General features: G+C 34.5%; 1 protein-coding gene across 3 annotated transcripts; it reads right to left on the bottom strand.

Moving 5' to 3' along the window:
* Positions 1–8,962: 8,962 nt before the first annotated feature.
* Positions 8,963–20,366, bottom strand: LOC135132263 (trehalase-like). Of its 3 annotated transcripts, none has more exons than XM_064060294.1 (2): positions 20,258–20,366; positions 8,963–10,740 (listed from the first exon to the last, which is right to left on the bottom strand). In XM_064060294.1, the coding sequence occupies exon 2, from the start codon at positions 10,727–10,729 to the stop codon at positions 9,056–9,058; it is 1,674 nt and encodes a 557-aa protein (XP_063916364.1). In that variant the 5' UTR covers positions 10,730–10,740; positions 20,258–20,366; the 3' UTR covers positions 8,963–9,055. The 3 variants fall into 3 exon arrangements, with proteins under 3 accessions (XP_063916364.1, XP_063916362.1, XP_063916363.1); XM_064060292.1 differs by lacking the exon at positions 20,258–20,366 and adding an exon at positions 11,984–12,084; XM_064060293.1 differs by lacking the exon at positions 20,258–20,366 and adding an exon at positions 10,904–11,078.
* Positions 20,367–22,537: the final 2,171 nt, after the last annotated feature.

Here is a 22,537-nt window from a genome sequence, read left to right as displayed (position 1 = left end):
ACAAGGAATTAGTTCGTGACTAAACTGTTTCAGCGTTTTAGCCTAGTGCCTCCCAAGGACGTTCATTTTGTTTTAAAATATTTCGCATATCCATATTTAATTTTTATGGTGATCGTAAAGATCTTGCTATGGGTAATGCGTGTGGTGGTTATCTTTGAGAATTTAGGTTCGTTTGCACGCATTGTCGCTAAAAGTGTTGTAAACGAACATTATTTTTTTATGTAAAAAATTGGTCGAAAGTTATTTCGACAGAACTTCCCTGGCTTCTGAAGTACAGTCCAACGAATACTGCTTCTCCGAAAAATTATAAAATTTGATTTGTGTAATAAAAAAAAGGTTTCACCTTCTCAAAAAATGACAGTTGAAGTCCCGAGAAGATTTAATATTTTTAAAGGAAGACACCTGGGGTCTCCGAGAAGGTTTCGTCTACTTTAAAAAGGACAGTTGGTACCACCGTGAAGGTTCCACATTCTTAAAAAAAGACAGTTAGGGTTTCCGAGAAGGTTTCACATTTAAAAAACAAAAGACATTTGGGGTCCTCGAGAAGGTTTCACATTCTTAAAAAAAATAGTTGGGACCTCCGAGAAGGTATCACATTTTCAAAAAAGACGTTTGGCGCCCCCGAGAAGGTTTTACATTTTTAAAGAAGACAGTTGGACCCTCGAGAAGGTTTCACATTGTTAAAAAAGACATTTGGCCTTCCCGAGAAGGTTTTACATTATTAAAAAAGAGATTTGGGACCCCCGAGAAGGTTTCACATTCTGAAAAAAAAGACAGTTGGGACCCCCGAGAAGGTTTCACATTCTTAAAAAATACATTTGGCGCCCCCGAGAAGGTGATACATTAAAAAAAAAATTAGTTGGGACCCCCGAGAAGGTTTCACACTAAAAAACAGACATTTGGGGCCCCCGAGAAGGTACCACATTTAAAAAAAAAATACATTTAGCGCCCTCGACAAGGTTATACATTAAAAAAATGAGTTGGGATCCGCGAGAAGGTTTCACACTAAAAAAAAGATAGTTGGAACCACCACTTTTTAAAAAGACGTTTGGCGCCCCCGAGGAGGTTTTATATTTTTAAAGAAGACAGTTGGAACCCTCGAGAAGGTTTCAAATTGTTAAAAAAGACATTTGGCATTCCCAAGAAGGTTTTACATTTTAAAAAAAGAGAGTTGGGGCCCCCGAGAAGGTTTCACACTAAAAAAAATACATTTAGCGCCCCCGAGAAGGTTATACATTAAAAAAAAGAATTGGGACCTCCGAGAAGGTTTCACACTAAAAAAAAGATAGTTGGGACCACCGAGAAGGTATTACATTTTTTAAAAAGACGTTTGGCACCCCCGAGAAGGTTTTATATTTTTAAAGAAGACAGTTGGAACCCCCGAGAAGGTTTCAGATTGTTAAAAAAGACATTTGGCCTTCCCGAGAAGGTTTCACATTTTTAAAAAAGGGAGTTGGGACTCCCGAAAAGGTTTCACATTCTTAAAAAATATACATATTTGGGGCCCCCGAGAAGGTTATACATTAATAAAAAGAGTTGGGACCCCCGAGAAGGTTTCACACTAAAAAAAAGATAGTTGGGACCACCGAGAAGGTATTACATTTTTTAAAAAGACGTTTGGCGCCCCCGAGAAGGTTTTACATTTTTAAAGAAGACAGTTGGAACCCCCGAGAAGGTTTTACATTTTTAAAAAAGAGAGTTGGGGCCCGCGAGAAGGTTTCACACAATAAAAAAAAGCCATTTTGGGCTCCCGAGAAGGTACCACATTTAAAAAAAAATACATTTAGCGCCCCCGAGAAGGTTATACATTAAAAAAAAGAGTTGGAACCCCCTAGAAGGTTTCACACTAAAAAAAGATAGTTGGAACCCCCGAGAAGGTATCACATTTTTTAAAAAGACGTTCGGCGCCCCCGAAAAGGTTTTACATTTTTAAAGAAGACAGTTGGAACCCTCGAGAAGGTTTCAAATTGTTAAAAAAAGACATTTGGCATTCCCGAGAAGGTTTTATATTAAAAAAAAGAGAGTTGGGGCCCTCGAGAAGGTTTCACACTAAAAACATACATTTAGCGCCCCCGAGAAGGTTATACATTAAAAAAAGAGTTGGAACCCCCTAGAAGGTTTCACACTAAAAAAAAAGATAGTTGGGACCCCCAAGAAGGTGTCACATTTTTTAAAAAGACGTTTGGCGCCCCCGAGAAGGTTTTACATTTTTAAAGAAGACAGTTGGAACCCCTTATAAAGTTTTACATTTTTAAAAAAGAGAGTTGGGGCCTCCGAGAAGGTTTCACACTAAAAAAAAGACATTTTGGGTTCCCGAGAAGGTACCACATTTAAAAAAAAAATACATTTAGCGCCCCCGAGAAGGTTATACATTAAAAAAAAGAGTTGGAACCCCCTAGAAGGTTTCACACTAAAAAAAGATAGTTGGGACCCCCGAGAAGGTATCACATTTTTTAAAAAAACGTTCGGCGCCCCCGAAAAGGTTTTACATTTTTAAAGAAGACAGTTGGAACCGCCGAGAAGGTTTCAAATTGTTAAAAAAAGACATTTGGCATTCCTGAGAAAGTTTTATATTAAAAAAAAAAAGAGTTGGGGCCCCCGAGAAGGTTTCACACTAAAAACATACATTTAGCGCCCCCGAGAAGGTTATACATTAAAAAAAGAGTTGGAACACCCTAGAAGGTTTCACACTAAAAAAAAGATAGTTGGGACCCCCGAGAAGGTATCACATTTTTTAAAAAGACGTTTGGCGCCCCCGAGAAGGTTTTACATTTTTAAAGAAGACAGTTGGAACCCCCTATAAAGTTTTACATTTTTAAAAAAGAGAGTTAGGGCCTCCGAGAAGGTTTCACACTAAAAAAAAGACATTTTGGGTTCCCGAGAAGGTACCACATTTAAAAAAAAAATACATTTAGCGCCCCCGAGAAGGTTATACATTAAAAAAAAGAGTTGGAACCCCCTAGAAGGTTTCACACTAAAAAAAAGATAGTTGGGACCCCCGAGAAGGTATCACATTTTTTAAAGAGACGTTTGGCGCCCCCGAAAAGGTTTTACATTTTTAAAGAAGACAGTTGGAACCCCCGAGAAGGTTTCAGATTGTTAAAAAAGAAATTTGGCCTTCCCGAGAAGGTTTTACATTTTTAAAAAGAGATTTGAGACCCCCGAGAAGGTTTCGCGTTCTTAAAAAATGACAGTTGGGATCCCCGAGAAGATTTCACATTCTTAAAAAATACATTTAGCGCCCCCGAGAAGGTTATACATTAAAAAAAAAGAGTTGGAACCCCCGAGAAGGTTTCACACTAATAAAAAACATTTGGGCCCCCGAGAAGGTTTTTGCATTTTTAAAAAAGACGGTTGGGACCCCCAAGAATGTTTTACATTCTTAAAAAAAGACATTTGGGGCCTCTGAGAAGGTTGTACATTTTTAAATAATATATATATTATTAATAATCTCACCTTTTCGAGAAAGTGCGGTTATTTCATCAATAAAAAAATTGTTACGACGTCATAAACATAGATAATACACAATAGGAGAGAAAACGAGAAAAAAAAACGAAAAAACCGAAAGGCCAAGTTTGGAATCGAACGCGCGACGTCCGTTTTGCATTCCTGACTCATAACCACTAGGTCATCACCGGGATGCGTTATGCTAATGGTAAACTGTTATTATACCGTGCTTTATGTTTTTGCAAAAATTTGGACGGTTAGGGAAAAACTTAATGCGGATTCATACACCACACTTATAGGATTATATTGTTGTATAACAGTTAAATCAAATAAACATAGAATTCTTTGAAATGACGTCATCAAATTGTTGGTGGGAATGATTAGCAAATTTTTGGTTAGCATTTAACCATGTACATAATATTTCTAATATACAGACAAAATATGACAACAATTGGGCCAGCAGTTTCGGAGATTACGTGTGTAATAAAAAGGGATACACACACATATACAGATAGACAGACAGACGGAAACGGGAGACTACTTTTTTCGTACTCTAGGGGTCCTGAAACATCGAGAAAATATAAAAGTAGCCATTCGTCCGATGGACTCGAATACTATACTTCCTTAGCTTACGCTCGGAAAGTAACTTGCCGCTGTTGTTGTTTGTCGTTGACGTTGCCGTTGTAAGATAAAAGTGGGATTTATAAATTTACTGTTGACGTTGAAGTTCCCGTTGCAGTTGCTGTTCCCGTTGACGTTGCTTTTAGAGCTAAAAATTGCAATTTATAAACTCCGTTTTACCATTTTAGACATGTTTTAAGTTTCTTGTTGTCAAAATAAGTGTGGTCTACACATATTAAGAAAAAGAGGCTAAATGTAGCCCCGCCCACCCACCCTATCTCATTTGTGATATTGTTTTTTATGCGTCGTGAACCAAGAACGCGGAGCTTAACTGCAAAATCCTTATTTACGAGAAATTAAAAAAATCATCACAACTGAGATGGGGTGGGTGGGTGGGGTTTATATTTTGCCTTTTGTTCTTAATATACACAGTATTCTTTGAACAACACGATACTCAAAGCATGTTTTAAATTTCTTTTAAAGAAATAAGTATTTTGCAGTTAAGCTTGGTTCACGACGAATAAAAAAAATCATCACAATTGAGATAGGGCGGGTGGGCGGGCTGACATTTTGCCTTTTTGTTTTAATATGTGTAGACTTCTTTTCACAGCATGAAGCTTAAAACCTGTTTAAAATGGAAAATTTGTATAAGGAAATACTTGCAAAATCCACATTTTCTTGCAAAAATCTTTAACCATGTTCTAAGTTTCTTCTTGTGAAAAGATGGCTATGTATATTAAGAAAAAAAAAGCCAAATATCAGGGGATTTTCCTTCAAGTTGGCACCACTGCACACTAAGTGATGCCAACTTGAAGGAAAATCCCCTAAAGTAGGGGGGGCATTTTTCTGGTAGGCAGCACTAATGTAATTCGAAGAAAATCAAATTTTGATAAAGATAATTTTGCCTTTTTTTCGTAATATGTGTAGTTATCTTTTCACAAAATGATATTTCCCTATACAAATTACCATTTTAACCATGTTTTAAGTTTCTTGTTGTGAAAAGATGGCTATATATATATTAAGAAAATAAAGGGAAACTATAAGCCCCGCCCACCCGCCCGTCTCTATTCTGATGATTTTTTTTATTCGTCGTAAACCTAGAGGGCGTAGCTTAACTGCAAAATACTTATTTCTTTACAAGAAGTTAAAAACATGTTTTTGAGTATCGTGTTCAAAGAATACTACGTATGTTAAGAAAGAAAAGAAAAATATATAACCCGCCCACCCACCCCATCTCAATTGTGATAATTTTTTTATTCTTACAAACTTAAAACACGTTTAAAATGGTAAATTTTTGTAGGGAAATACGGATTTTGCAATTAGGCTCCGCCTCTCAGTCTGGCAACGAATGAAAACTTCATTATTACATATTTAGATTAGGACAGGTATGGGTGGTGCTTAATCTTTGGCTTTAATTTTTTCTTAATATACGCAGTATTCTTAGAACAACACGATATTCCATTTCTCGTAGAGAAATAAGGATTTTGCAGTTAAGTTACACCCCTCTAGCTCACGACGAATAGAAAAAAATCATCAGAATTAAGATGGTGTGGGCGGGCGGGGCACATTTTGCCTTTTGTTTTTAATATGTGTAGTGATCTTTTCATAACAAGAAACTTAAAACATGTTTAAAATGGTAAATTTGTATAGGGAAATATCAATTTTGCAATTACACTCCGCCCCTCGGTCCGATAACGAATGAAAAATTCATCACGATTGAGATCGAGACGGATGGGTGGGGCTTCTCTTTTGGTTTTCTTTTTTAATTAATACATTCAGTTTTCTTTGTATAACACGATTACTGCTAGTAATTTTTCGTAGAAAAATAAGAATTCTACAATTAAACTCCGCCGCTCAGCTCGCCACGAATAAAAAGATCGTCAGAATTGAGATAGGGGGCTTTATATTTTTCCTTCTTTTTCTTAATATACATAGCCCTCTTTTCACAACAAGAAACTTAAAACATGGTTAAAATGGTACGTTTTTGCAAAGAAATACGGATTTTGCAATTATGGGGCGGAGCCTAATTGCAAAATCGATATTTCCTTATACAAATTTACTCTTTTAAACATGTTTTAAATTTCATGTTGGGAAAAGAAGTCTACACATATTAAAACAAAAAGACATGGTGTAAGCCCGCCCACCCGCCCTATCTCAATTGTGATGATTTTTTTTATTCGCCGTGCACCAAGAGGGTGGAGCTTAACTGCAAAATACTTATTTCTTTACAAGAAATTAACGAGATTTTTTGGATTCGGTGTTATTCAAAGAATACTACATTGTTAAGAAAGAAAAGCAAAATATATACCCCGCCCACCCACCCCATCTCAATCGTGATAATTTTTTTATTCTTAGAAACTTAAAGCACGTTAAAATTGGTAAATTTTTGTAGGAAAATATGGATTTTGCAATTAGGCTCCGCCTTTCAGTCTGACGACGAATAAAAAATTCATCACAATTGAGCTTGGCATGGATATGGGTGGGGCTTAATTTTTTGTTTGTTTTTCTTCTTAATATACATAGTATTTTTTGAACAACACAATACTCAAAATCGTTCTTAGAGGGAAATAAGGAGTTTGCAATTAAGCTCCGCCCCTCGGCTTACGACGAATAAAATAAATCATCAGAATTGAGATAGGGTGGATGGGCGGGGCTTATATTTTGCCTCTTTTCTAATGTATATAGCCATCTTTTCACAACAAGAAACTTAAAACATGGTTAAAATGGTACGTTTTTGCAACGAAATATGGATTTTACAATTATGAGGCGGAGCCTAATTGCAAAATCGACATTTCCTTATACAAATTTTCTATTTTAAACATGTTTTAACTTTCATGTTGTGAAAAGAAGTCTACACATATTAAAACAAAAAGACAAAATGTAAGCCCGCCCACCCGCCCTATCTCAATTGTGGTTTTTTCTTTATTCGCCGTGAACCAAGAGGGTGGAGCTTAACTGCAAAATACTTATTTCTTTACAAGAAACTAACAACATTTTTTGGATTCCGTGTTATTCAAAGAATACTACATTGTTAAAAAAGAAAAGCAAAATATATACCCCGCCCACCCACCCCATCTCAATTGTGATGATTTTTTTATTCTTAGAAACTTAAAACACCTTTAAAATAGTAAATTTTTGTAGGGAAATATAGATTTAGCAATTAGGCTCCGCCTTTCAGCCTGACGACGAATGAAAAATTTATCACAATTGAGGTTGGGATGGATATGGGTGGGGCTTAATTTTTTGTTTGCTTTTCTTCTTAATATACATAGTATTCCTTGAACAACACAATACTCAAAATCGTTCTTGTAGAGAAATAAGGAGTTTGCAATTAAGCTCCGCCTCTCGGCTTACGACGAATAAAAAAAAACTCATCAGAATTGAGATAGGGTGGGTGGGCGGGGCTTATATTTTGCCTTTTTTTTTAATGTACATAGCCATCTTTTCACAATAAGAAACTTAAAACATGGTTAAAATGGTACGTTTTTTCAAGGAAATATGGATTTTGCAATTATGGGGCGGAGTCTATTTGCAAAATCGATATTTCCTCATACAAATTTTCTATTTTAAACATGTTTTAAGTTTCATGTTGTGAAAAGAAGTCTACACATATTAAAACAAAAAGGCAAAATGTAAGCCCGCCCACCCGCCCTATCTCAATTGTGATGATTTTTTTTATTGGCCTGGTACCAAGAGGGTGGAGCTTAACTGCAACATACTTATTTCTTTACAAGAAATTAACAACATTTTTTGGATTCCGTGTTATTCAAAGAATACTACGTTGTTAAGAAAGAAAAGCAAAATATGTACCCCGCCCACCCACCCCATCTCAATCGTGATGATTTTTTTTTTTCTTAGAAACTTAAAACACGTTTAAAATGGTAAATATATATTTAGATCAGGGCAGGTAGGCGTGGCTTTAATTTTTTCTTAATATACTAGCATTTTTTAAGCTATGATTGATTTTGACACTTTTGACATCTTAGACATTTTCTTGTAGATTTAGACATCTAGAAATCATTTTCGGCTTCGTTTCTTCCCAAATTTCTATCGTTCTTCCAAAGACGTCAATTGAAATATAGCAATTTTTACAGTTCCAGTAGCAAATAGTATAGCAAAAAATTTACGATTAGCGCTTTTTCCCCTTTTTTCACATCCTAGATTCTATTAGTTTCCACTCTCACTTCATAGGGTACCATAATTAGCCCCGCCCACCCACCCTGCCTTCATTTCAGTGATTTTTTTATCCGGTCTGAAGGAAATGAATGATCTTATACTGAGTAGAAATAAAATTAGTGCTGAGAATGACAAGACTGGGCGTGGGCGGGGCTAGTACTTGCTATGATAAAACTGATTTTGGTAAATAACATACCCTCCAAGAAAATAGAGGGCGGGTGGGCGGGGCTAGTGTTTGATAAGATAAGACTGTTTTTGGCAGATGACATGTCTTCCAAGAAAATAAGGGCGGGTGGGCGGGGCTAGCATTTTATAAGATATGACTGATTTTGACACTTTCGATCATTTTTCAATTACTTTCGAAAATTAGCTAGACATTTTCTTGTAGATTTCGAAATGGTATTCTTCGAACAATACAATACTCAAAAACATGTTTTTAATTTCTCGTAGAGAAATAAGCATTTTGTTAAGTTCCGCCCACTCGACTCACGACGAATAAGAAAAAATCATCACAATTGAGACAGGGTGGGTGGGCGGGGCTACATTTTGTCTTTTTTTCTTAATATTTGCAGACTTATTTCGACAACAAGAAACTTAAAATGTGTCTAGAGTATAAATGACAATTTTCAGCTCTAAAAGCAACGTCAGTGGGAACAGCAACTGCAAGTTTATAAATCCCACTATACTTGTAATCGATCGCCAAAAATAAACCACATGACACACTTAACAATAATTTATTTATCATTTTGACCTACAACAATATAACTTACTCCGATATCACATTTAATAAATAAAAAAATACTTTTTCAAATTACGCCATCTTCTTGGACGTCGTGGTAAAGAACCTTTCTATAAACTCAAACACGACACCATTCGTCCACCCAAACCCGCTTTGTACTTTGTATTCTCCCCCTCCACCATACTGTCCAGGGTTCTCAGCGTCGTACTTCTCAAACATCTCGTTGGTCTGGTTGTACCCAATCATATTAGCCACAATCCACCTGTGTGCGAACTCTTTCGCAATCGACTTCGCCTTACAATTCCCAGTTTTGTCCAAACCCATTACCACGATGGACTGTAGTGGTGGCCAAGCGTTGGGGTAGTCCCATTGCTCACCCGTATGTCTAACCGACGTCGGGATACCACCTTGGTAGTTCATCAGTTCCTGGCTGTCAAAATAGTCGGCCGCCCTCTGTCCCAACACTTCTGCGTTTTGAAGTTCGTATGTTTCAGACCACAATGGGGCAAAATTTGAAGCGAAGAAGATCTTCCTGTGTTGACCCAGAACGTTGTCCCAGTCGTACCAAATGCCGTCTTCTTCGTTATAAAGAACGTCCTGGATGTTCTTCTGCCAGATGCTTGCCATCTCGAACCAGTAGACGGCGTTTTCGAAGTCGTGGATGATCACGTAGAGTTCTCCTAGTTTGCGGAACGCTTGGCACAGGAAGGCGTTGAGGTCGACCGGGATGATTCTTCGGGTTTGCAGGGAGGTCAGGTTGGCGTTGGCGGTACCATTTTCGTCTACTATCCACCTACTGGAGAAGTCCCAGCCGCTTTCGGCGCCGCTCTTCAAGTCCGCGTACAACTGGATCCTGTCTTCTTCGTTGGGAAGGCGCCTGGCGGTGTCGACGTCTTCGTAGTAGGACTCAGGACGCGGGCTACCACTTTCAGAGTCGTAGTGGGCTAGAGTATAATTAATCCCGTTTTTGGGAACAGTCACCACCTTATTGTCCAACCAGAACCTCAACTCTTTATCTAGAGTTTTGATGTTGTTGAGCAACCAAGTCGTATCGTTAGTCGCTTGGATGTACGTAGCAGCCATGAGAGTCAGAAGCGGCGGCTGCGACCTATTCAGGTAGTATATCCTAGCACCATTGGGCAAAAACCCGTACTTCTCCACAATCGACAAGAAATTATCCAACATACCTTTAACAGTATCGTACATTTCGCACACCAAAAGCCCCTTGATAATCCAATAGGAGTCCCAATAGTAAAACTCCTTGAACCGCCCCCCGGGTACAATAAACCCGTGTTCCACTGGCAAAAGCGTGTACAACTCAGGCGTGTCGAAGACCTCTTGCTTCACTTTTCGGGCAAGTTTGGGCCAAATTGCCACCAACTTACTTGCGAAATTTCTGATTTCCGTGTCGGCTATCTTGGACAGAATTTGCGGGTTTGGGGTATAGTCCGAAGGCACCCAGTCCTCGAACTCGTTGCCCTCTTCAAAATTGTCGCTAACGAACTGCTGCACCTCCTCCTTTGTCGGGTTGTTGTTGGTGTTGGTGATGAAAACGTCGAAGTTGTCAAGGGTCGTTTTTTCGTCATGCTTCAGTTTCATGTCGACGAAGGTTTTGGAGTCTTCGAAGGGTTTGGCCATTTGGATGGTGTGCAAGAGGTCGCCTTGGCAGTAGATCTTGCTGTCGCATGACGGCTGGGTTTGGGCAAGGGCATGGGCGACGAAAACGAGGAAGAGTAAAGGGCCCATTTTGCGGATTTCTGAGAAAAAACACGAACGTTAAGTTTGCTCGAAATAGGAATGGAATGTTGATTTACTACGACAATTAAGTGAGTTATTTTTATAAATACATGAGATAAGGAGATAATATTTGAGATAGAGTTTCAGTTTGCAAAACAGTCAGAATTAAGTACGTGTACGTACCTACGTCGAACTTTCTTTCTTCGATAACCGATAATGACTGATTTTGGTCTCTAGGTCACCGACTTAGAAATTTTCCACTCAATATACATATATCATCTACAGATTTATAGTAGTATGGTTTTTTCGGTTCCCTTTTTATACCAAAATTGTACTGAATGGAAATTCCGTAAACCTGGCAATTTATCAGTTCTTGATACATAATGAAGATTATTATTATCGTACATAGCACCTTAGAATACATATATGTATCTCAAAACTACAATCGCACAAATTAGACTTGTTAATGCTTCGAAACTCTAAACCTGGTGGTTTCTTATAATGAGGGTAAAACGTAAATGTGGTGCACAGACTCGGAATTAACAATAACAAATTAGTGGAATATTTGTATGGGAAAGGTTATCATTTTAATTAGTATATATATACATATCTATGATAAATTATAAATTTAATTGGACATTTAAAGATATTTGCTATTTGATGATAGTTTCAACGATAGTATACGACAATTTTCAGAAAGGCGGCACATGTAATACATAAAAAATATACGATGTTATAAACCAATGTAGTTCTAAAATCACCAAGAATAAAAAACTAAACTATTTAATATTCACTGGCTGACTTAATCGACTTTCTAGTTGACCTTTACAGCAGTGAGCCCGACAAAGGTCACCCTGTATACTAGCTGCATTCCAACAGTGCTAAGTTGTAATATACCAACGCACTCAATCAAATCCCCTCCACCTGTTAAATAATTTTTGGAAAAAAAAGTTAATTTATCCACAAACCTTGACATCGTACAACTTTACCGAGCGTATCGATAATCACGTTTTTTGTAGCCCCAATACATACAATTTTTTCTCACCACCGTATCTAGCAATTAAAAAATTAAAATATTCGCACCATATCGCCCGCATTACAAATTAAACAAACATTTAGCAAGTAGTATTTTCCAAAACATTGACCCAATCGCCGCCATAAAACTAATATTACGCCATTAACGGGAATTTTTCTAATAGTTGCCAAATATCTGCCAACAATTACACGGAAGTAAAACACTATCTAATTCAAACAAAAACTCACACAGAATTTACGCTCAGTTCGCCATCCGCCAAATCACGAACTTTAAACACAACTAGACACGACTGAGTTCCTTTTATTCTTTTAATTCCACCTTTTACATATTATTAAATCTCGATTGGATTTTTATAACTTGTCGGCGAGAATAATAGCCGACTGTTTTTTAATAGTTTCCTCGTTTGTTTGTGGCGGATTTGACTTGATTTATTGGCAATAAGCGATAATGATAATTGATATTGCTGGATTTGTGGTTAATTAGCGTTTAATTGTGGTTGGAAGAGGGGGTCGGTTTCACTGTCGTCGAGTGTATTTTCGCCACAAACTAGTTTTCGGATTTGCAGTGCTTGATGAACGCATCTCCCATTATAAAACCATAATGATTTTGTTTTTATAAATAATAACGTGATTTTTTTGTTTGTCCTTGACAGTTCGACCGAAAGTCACAGGTGTCACACTAATTTTCTAATTGTGTTTGACACAACTAATGTGGTCACATTCCGTGACAATTTTGCGATGGTAGTGGACACTATTTTGATGGTGTTTATATAATAATTAATTATATGGTAATTATAGTAAATTGTTTTGAATAGTCTTCCTTATTCAAATGATTGTAATCAAATTGTTTGATGTATCCCCAAGAATGCGCTTAGAGGTACGCACGTGTGTTTTTTCGAAACAAAAATTTCAAAATTGACGTTAAAAAATTAGAATAATTCATGAAAAAGTGTTGTTTAGTTGTTGGCTGTTTCGTAACACAAACAAATAAAAGTTCTTGAAACTAACAAAAAATTTTTTGTGGTAACTGAGCAAGAAGGCACGGATGGTTTTTTAGACTTCGGCTTGTCCTTCCTCTAAATTTGTATACATTTTTGCGGCTGAAACATAATAAATGTGTCATAGACGAATAAATATAATTATTTTGTTATTTATGGTATATTTTAATCAATAGTAACACTGGCGTATTTGCATAAAGCACTTATCATTGTTCAGCAGAATTTGTATTAAAATAACCGAACTTAAATCCAATATTTAAAATAGAATACAGACCTGAAACGAAATAGTGTTTTCACGATGTTAAATACACATTTATGTGTAATTAAGGAACACTTAAACCCGGTTCGATGACAAACTTTCTATAATTTTACTTGTATTTTTTTTACCGTGCCCCCTAGTTTTTTAATTTGTCTAAGTTTTCTATTGTAGTTTCTCTCTAACGAACTTATTTGTGTTACGAAATCGCAGCGTGACTAAGTCATCTTTCTTTAATCATATTTTACGACTTAGTTTATTAGCTGCTATAATCCTCCATGTAATTTTTCTGCGAAGTCGTAATAGGGAGTGTTTCTATTTGTTAAACAAACATAGTTTTTTTTAAGTTAAAAAATTGCATCATTGCAAATACTGGTCACTATCAGGTTAATAACTTGTCTTTTTAGTTTACTTAAATTCCACTTTTCGTCTCTAGTACACGACAATTTTCGGAGAGGCGGCACATGTAGTATCTAACCCGTTTTTGAAGTGTGCGGAGTATTGATCTAAATGATCATTGGGAAAAGTGTATTTTTAGGATTGTTTGTATCTTTGGCAAATAGTGGTAAATAAGTTACTTAATGATAATGGCACACTAAAGTCAATAATAGTTTTAATAAACACTTTATAAATAATGATGAAATTTACAAATACTGTAAATAAACATATTTCAAATACTTTCGGTTTTAGAAGTGGTAATCTCAGGTTAATTTCGTTTCGTTTTTAGAAGTAGCATACAACTGAATAGAGAAGTCGAGATTTTAATTGTTTTAATGCAATAAAGAATCTCGAGGTCCAAATTTTGTTTCGTTTTTAGAAATAACAATTTTGGGAGTCAATTTTATTTAATTTTTAGAAATAGCAACCTCGATTTTAGACACAGCATACAACTCAATGGGGAACCTCGAGATTACAATTTTGTTTCATTTTTAGAAGTAGAAATCTCGGGAGATAAGTGCATTTCCAATTTATAAATAGTATCAAACAGAATAAAGAATCTCGAGGTGGCAATTTAGTTTCGTTTTTGGAAATAACAATCTTGAGGGTTAATTTTGTTTCATTTTTAGAAGTAGCAGTCTCGAGGGTTACTTTTGTTTCTATTTTAGCAACATCATACAACAGAATAAAAAACCTCGAGATCCCGATACTCTTTTATTTTTAGAAGTAGAAATCTCGGGGGCTAATTGCGTTTCCAATTTATAAATAATATCAAACAGAATAAAGAATCTGGAGGTCGCGATTTTGTTTCGCTTTGCGTAGTAACAATCTTGGGGGCTAATTTTGTGTCATTTTTAGTAGTATCTTGGGGATAATTTTGTTTCATTTTTAGAAGTAACAATTTCGGGAGCTAATTGTGTTTCAAATTTAGAAAAAATATCAATTAGAATAAAGAATCTCGAGATCTTGACTTTGCTTCGTTTTTAGAAATAACAATCTCTGGGGCTAATTGTGTTTGATTTTTAAAAGTAGCAATCTCGGGGGCTACTTTTGTTTTGATTTTATAAATAGCATACAACAGGCTAAAGAACGAAATCCCCACTTGCATTCGCTTTTAGAAACAACAATCTCTTTAAAATTAGCATAATACAGAATAAATAGGTTGAAGATCGATTGTGTTTCATTTTTAGAAGTAGCAATCTCGGGAAATAATTGAATTTCAAATTTAGGAGTTTCAAACAGAATAAAGAACCTTGAGATCCTGGTTTTGTTTCGTTTTTTTTTTAAATAATAATCTCGGGGGGCTAATTTTGTTTCATTTTTAGAAGTAGAAGTCTCGAGGGTTACTTTTGTTTCGATTTTAGAAATATCATAAGACAGAATAAAGAATGTCTGGAGATCGATTGTGTTTGTTTTTAGAAGTAGAAATCTCGGGGGTTAATTGCTTTTACAGTTTATATTTATAAATAGCATCAAAGAGAATAAAGAATCTCGAGGTCTCGATTTTGTTTCGTTTTTGGAAATAACAATCTTGGGGGCTAAATTTGTTTCTTTTCTAGAAGTACCAGTCTTGAGGGTTACTTTGTTACTTTTGTTTCGATTTTAGAGCTAGCGTACAACCGAAAGGAGAACTTCGAGATTTCAATTTGGTTTTTTTTAGAAGTAGAAATCTCGGGGGCTAAATTCGTTTCAAATTTATAAATAACATCAAGCAGAATAAATAATCTAGAGGTCTCGATTTTGTTTCGTTTTTAGAAATAAAAATGTTGGGGCCTAATTTTGTTTAATTTTTAGAAGTAGCAATCTCGGGGCTACTTTTGTTTCGATTACATAGGTAGCATAGGACAGAATAAAGAACATCGAGATTCCGAATTTTTCTTTCTTTTTAGAAGCAAAAATCTCGGGGGCTAATTATATTTCGATGTCAGCAATAGAACAATACAAAATAAAGAATGTCCAGAGTTTGTTTCGATTTTAGAAGTAGCAAACTCGAGCTATAATTGTTTCGATTTTAGAAATAAAATATAACAGAATAGAGGACCTTGAGATTTCAATTTTATTTTGCTCTTAGAAGTAGAAATCTCGGAGGCTAATTGGGTTTCATTTTTAGACTTAGCATTCTCCGCGCTTAAATGTTTTACAGTTTTAGAAATAGCATAGAATAAGAAACCTCGAGATCCTGGTTTTGTTTCGTTTCTATAAATAACAATCTCGGGGGCTAATTTTTTTTCGTTTTTAGAAGTAGAAATGTCGGGGGCTAATTGTGTTTCGAATTTATTAATAGTATCAAGCAGGATAAACAATATCGAGGTCGATTTTGTTTCATTTTTAGAAATAAAAATCTTGTGGGCTAATTTTGTTTAATTTTTAGAAGTAACAATCTCGGGAGATAATTATATTTCAAATTTAGAAAGAATATCAAACAGAATAAAGAATTTCTAAATCTTTACTTTGTTTCGTTTTTATAAATAATAATCTCGGGGGCTAATCATGTTTTATTCTTAGAAGTAGCAATCTCTGGGGCTAATTTTATTCGAATTTAGAAATAGCAATCTCGAGAATTATTTATGTTTCGATTTTAGAAATAGCATATAACTGAATGGAGAATCTCGAGACTTCGATTTTGTTTCGTTTTTAGAAGTAGAAATCTCTGGGGCTAATTGTGGTGTGTTTAATTTTTAGAACTAACAATCTCAGAGCCCAAATGTTTTGCAATTTTAGAAATAGTATAATACAGAATAAAGAATGCCTAGAGATCGAGTGTGTGCTGTTTTTAGTAGTAGCAATTTTGGGAGCTAATTGCGTCTGAAATTTAGAAAGAGTATCAAACATAATAAGGTACCTCGAGATCCTGATTTCGTTTCGTTTCTATAAATAACAATCTCGGGGGCTAATCGTGTTTTATTTTTAGAAGTAGCAATCTCTGGGGTTAATTGTGTTTCTATTTTAGAAATAGCAACTTTGGGTGATAATTATGTCTCAATTTTAGAAATAACTTACAACCGAATGGAGAACTTCTAGATTACAATTTTGTTTCGATTTTAGAAGTAGAAATCTCTGGGGCTAATTGTGTTTCAAATTCAGAAAGCATGTCAAACAGAATAAAGAATTTTGAGATCTTGATTTTGTTTCGTATTATAAATAAGAGTCTCGGGGTATAATCATGTTTTATTTTTAGAAGTAGCAATCTCTGGGGCTAATTTTATTGGAATTTAGAAATAGCAATCTCGAGAATTATTTATGTTTCGATTTTAGAAATTGCATATAACTGAATGGAGAATCTCGAGACTTCGATTTTGTTTCGTTTTTAGAAGTAGAAATCTCTGGGGCTAATTGAGGTGTGTTTAATTTTTAGAACTAACAATCTCAGAGCCCAAATGTTTTGCAATTTTAGAAATAGTATAATACAGAATAAAGAATGCCTAGAGATCGAGTCTGTGCTGTTTTTAGTAGTAGCAATTTCGGGAGCTAATTGCGTCTGAAATTTAGAAAGAGTATCAAACAGAATAAGGTACCTCAAGATCCTGATTTCGTTTCGTTTCTATAAATAACAATCTCGGGGGCTAATCGTGTTTCATTTTTAGAAGTAGCAATCTCTGGGGTTAATTGTGTTTTTATTTTAGAAATAGCAACTTTGGGTGATAATTATGTCTCAATTTTAGAAATAACTTACAACCGAATGGAGAACTTCTAGATTACAATTTTGTTTCGATTTTAGAAGTAGATATCTCTGGGGCTAATTGTGTTTCAAATTCAGAAAGCATGTCAAACAGAATAAAGAATTTTGAGATCTTGATTTTATTTCGTATTATAAATAAGAATCTCGGGGTATAATCATGTTTTATTTTTAGAAGTAGCAATCTCTGGGGCTAATTTTATTCGAATTTAGAAATAGCATATAATTGAATGGAGAATCTCGAGACTTCGATTTTGTTTCGTTTTTAGAAGTAGAAATCTCTGGGGCTAATTGTGGTGTGTTTAATTTTTAGAACTAACAATCTCAGAGCCCAAATGTTTTGCAATTTTAGAAATAGTATAATACAGAATAAAGAATGCCTAGAGATTGAGTGTGTGCTGTTTTTAGTAGTAGCAATTTCGGGTGCAAATGGCGTCTGAAATTTAGAAAGAGTATCAAACAGAATAAGGTACCTCGAGATCCTGATTTAGTTTCGTTTCTATAAATAACAATCTCGGGGGCTAATCGTGTTTCATTTTTAGAAGTAGCAATCTCTGGGGTTAATTGTGTTTCTATTTTAGAAATAGCAACTTTGGGTGATAATTATGTCTCAATTTTAGAAATAACTTACAACCGAATGGAGAACTTCCAGATTACAATTTTGTTTCAATTTTAGAAGTAGATATCTCTGGGGCTAATTGTGTTTCAAATTCAGAACGCATGTCAAACAGAATAAATAATTTTGAGATCTTGATTTTGTTTCGTATTTATAAATAAGAATCTCGAGGTATAATCATGTTTTATTTTTAGAAGTAGCAATCTCTGGGGCTAATTTTATTCGAATTTAGAAATAGCAATCTCAAGGGTTATTTGTGTTTCGATTTTAGAAATAGCGTACAACTGAATGGAGAACTCCGAGAATTCAATTTTGTTTCGTTTTTAGAAGTAGAAATCTCTTGGGCTAATTGTGTTTCGAATTTGTAAAAAGTATCAAACTGAATAAAGAATCTCGAGGTCCCGATTTTGTTTCGTTTTTAGAAATAAACATCTTGGGGCCAATATTGCTTAATTTTTAGAAGTAACAATCTCGGGAGCTAACTTTATTTCAAATTTAGAAAGCATGTCAAAAAGAATAAAGAATCTTGAGATCTTGACTTTGCTTGGTTTTTATAAATAACAATCTTGGAAGCTAATAATGTTTGATTTTTAGAAGTAGCAATCTCTGGGGCTAATTGTGTTTCGATTTTAGAAATAGCAATCTCGAGAATTAATTGTGTTTCGATTTCAGAAATAGCATATAACTGAATGGAAAATCTCGTGATTTCAATTTTGTTTCGTTTTTAGAAATAAAAATCTTGGGGGTCAATATTGTTTAATTTTTAGAAGTAGCAATCTCGGGGGCTATTTGTATTTAAAATTTAGAAATAGTATCAAACAAAATAGAGAACCTGGAAATCCTGATTTTGTTTCGTGTTTATAAATAACAATACCGGGGATAATTGTGTTTCATTTTTAGAAGTAGCAATCTCTGGGGCTAATTTTGTTTCTATTTTAGAAATAGCAATCTCGAGGATTAATTGTGTTTCGATTTTAGAAATAGCATATAACTGAATGGAAAATCTCGAGATTTCAATTTTGTTTCGTTTTTAGAAGTAGAAATCTCGGGGGCTAATTACGTTTCGAATTTATAAAATTTTGTTTCGTTTTTATAAGCAATAATCTTGGGAGCTAATTTTGTTTCATTTTTAGTAGTATCTTGGGGGGCAATTGTATTTCATTTTTAGAAGCAGCAATATCGGGGGTTACTTTTGTTTCGATTTCAGAAATTGCATACAACAGAATAAAAAACCTCGAGATACCGATTTTCTTTCGTTTTTAGAAGTAGAAATTTCGGGGACTAATGGTGTTTCCGGTTTATAAATTGTATCAAACAGAATAAAGAATCTTGAGGTCCCGATTGTGTTTCGTTTTTAGAAATAAACATCTTGGGGGCCAATATTGCTTAATTTTTAGAAGTAACAATCTCGGGAGCTAACTGTATTTCAAATTTAGAAAGCATGTTAAACAGAATAAAGAATCTTGACATCTTGACTTTGCTTGGTTTTTATAAATAACAATCTCGGGGGCTAGTCATGTTTCATTTTTAGAAGTAGCAATCTCTGGGGCTAATTGTGTTTCGATTTTAGAAATAGCAATCTCGAGAATTAATTGTGTTTCGATTTTAGAAATAGCATATAACTGAATGAAAAATTTCGAGATTTCAATTTTGTTTCGTTTTTAGAAGTAGAAATCTCTGAGGCTAATTGTGTTTCTATTTTAAATATAGCAATTTTGGGAGATAATTATGTTGCTATTTTAGAAGTAGAAATCGCGAAAGCTAATTATGTTTCATTTATAGAAATCGCAATCTCGGGGGCTACTTGTGTTTAAAATTTAGAAATAGTATAAACAGAATAAAGAACCTCGACATTTCAATTTTGTTTGGTTTATAGAAGTAGAAACCCCGGGGGCTAATTGGGTTTCACTTTTAAAATTAAGAAAGTTAGAGGCTAAATGTGTTTCAGTGTTAAAAGTAGCAATTTCGGGGGATAAATTGTTTCTATTTTTAAACGGAAATATTCATTAGAGTAAAATAAAGATAAGAGAGGTCCTAATAATGACTTTCCAGAAGTTATAGTTTTAATTTTGTTGTTATGATTATTATTAAAAATCGCAAATTTCCGTAGACAAAAATGAGATTAATACATTTTCAACTATGTGACTTCTCTAAACTAAAAAATAAATATTTTAAGAACTATTCAAACTAGTTACCTGTAGGGCTGTTTTTTTAAATAAATACGTAGCTTTTTGAAGTATAATGGAAATATGCTTAAAATAGGAGCGTTATTCGAGTTATTACTAAAAATGTTTGTGAAAAAAGTAAGTATAATTAGATGAATAATAAATATTTACAATCAAAACAGATATTTTTAGTAAGGTCACAAGGCTAACTGAGTAATTAATTATGCACTGAATATTTTAAGACTTAATTTTGTTTAGAAACCAAGCCGAAAATGTTTTTTTTTCAAACTAATTACTAAAAAAAGTGGAATTGTTTGAGCTAATAATTTTGGTAAAAATTCAAACAGACTCACCTGTTTAAAAAACTAGTAGTGGTAAAGTCCCTTTGGAAACAAGTTTATATACCGCACAATTACACTGAGGTGCTTACTTCTTGCGGTCACTTATATAACAGTGCTAACAGTCCTAGATAACATAAAACCGTCATTCTTGAAACTGTGGGTAATTTTGTTATTTAAATCAGTTTGGGTTTTTTGCACGCGCCGGTTAATCCACACGGTACTTATTTATTTACTCTCGGCAATTAATTTGATTAGTAAACAATACAACGATCTTACACATGCAATTATAAGTAATTAATAGTAATGTACACTCCGAGATTACAATATCGTGACTACAAAAAATCATTACGATGTTTACGACACATAAAAAATCTAATGTGTGTTGTCATAACCACCACGGCGGCTTCATAAAAGAGCCCGAATAAAAAATGCTGCCTTTATGGTCATGATTCATTATTGTTCAGATAAAATAAAATGTTATTTATATTCACCTGTCTCGGTATATAAAGCTCCTTCAAAAAAATATGAGTATTTTTATCTGTTTCAGATAAATCATATTGTCCGGAATATTGTTTCGCTAACTTTTCTCTTATTTTATTTTCACTGGGAAATTGTGAGCGGGAACCTTCTCCTTTATCATTCGAATGTAGAAGATAAGAGACGAAACTTGAGTCGACTTCGGGACAGGTTTCAATTTTAGATTGTCAGATGCGGTTTTTTGGAATGCGCAATTGAAATGCCGTAAAGGTATACAATAGTCGTAAAAAATATAAAGGAGGCAGAAATGAAAACGGACGGCCCTGGATTGCCGATGGCAGATAACCAGCCGTTATTAAACGAATTTCCGATCGGTGATGCGGGTTCGTGTTTATCGCCAATTTTTAATTTCATTTATGCCGCGTTGTGCTGATGTATTGGAACGATTCGAGGGGAAAATAAAGGATCTTTTATTGTATATTTCGGTGTGAAGTAATGACACGAACGAAGGATAATGTGGCTTTGAAACGAATCCTTGTATTTAAACATTTCAACCGCAGGACACACTGGTAACGAGCTGAATTCATTAATCATGCGGTAAGTGAAAGTACAGAAAACACGGTTCGGTTTATTGAGTTGATTTTGAATAGATCAATTAAAAAAAGTCTCGAGAGTGGAGACAGTTCTTGGATTTTCTGCAAGTGTGACTAATAAGTCGTGCATCTCGGGGTACAGGAAAAACCTTGAAATTATTTAAGATTTGTGGCGAGATAAGCGGGCTATATTTAGATAAATCAATTTACTTATCAAATTTCACCAGCACATTTTTATCCCCACGACAGCCAAAATTTCGACAAATTGTGGACGTGTTTCAACAGCTACGCTGCCAACTTCTCGACCTAAATTTTTGTTGAGATTCTACGGTTCGTCCCGAGATTTCTTCTGAGAATTAAACAAAAATCGTCAATTTTTTGAAGGAGAAATATGAATGCATTAAACCAAAAGTATTGACTTTTGAAATTCCTGAAATTGCTATCGTCCTTATAGTTTTGACATCCTTGGAATCCTTGAAATCTTTGAAACTTTCATAGTTTATTTGGAATATTTTCAGAAATTCAGAAAATGGTTAGAATTTTTAGAATTGTTAAATTTTTGAAATTTTCAAGAGTTTCAGATTTTGTTATAAAAATATCAGTCTTCTAGATCTAGGTCCAGATCCAGATTTTCATACTTTCTAGATATTTCCAGATTTTCTAATTTTTATAGACCCCAGCTGTCTCTAAATTTTTGGAATTTTTGAAATCTCTGGATTCTTCAGAATTTTAAAAATTTCTTTACCGTTTAAGTCCTTAGAGTATTTCGAATTTTTAGAAACTTTAGACTCTTTAGACTACCTAGAATCGCCAGTCCTTAGAGTCTTTCCAATGTCTAGAAATTTGGACATTTTAGAAGTACCTACTAGAAATTTGATAAAGTTTAGAATTTTAGATTTTCTAGGATTAATAAATAAATTGTTGGATCTTTCTTCTATTTAGAGCCTTAGAACTTTAGTTTATTTAGAATCTTTAGTGTATTTGTAATCTGCAATTTCTAGTGTCTAGAATCTTTAAGGTTTTTCGAACATACTAAAACATTTCCAGCCTGAAATTATGAAATCTTTAGAATCTCTACATTCTTAAGTTATGTAAAGTTCTGAAATGTTGAGATTTTATAATTTTTTATTTTTTAGGAATTTTTTTAATTTGCAAAATTTTCAAAATGTTTAGAATCTTCAAATTCAGCCCGATTTTTCAGTTTTTCTAAAATACACAACAT

This window comes from Zophobas morio, unplaced genomic scaffold, assembly GCF_036711695.1.
Source record: "Zophobas morio isolate AGI-343-1 ecotype UQ-CSIRO unplaced genomic scaffold, CSIRO_AGI_Zmor_V1 ptg000021l, whole genome shotgun sequence".
Lineage (NCBI taxonomy): Eukaryota > Metazoa > Arthropoda > Insecta > Coleoptera > Tenebrionidae > Zophobas > Zophobas morio.
This window is presented reverse-complemented; position numbering and strand designations above follow the sequence as displayed.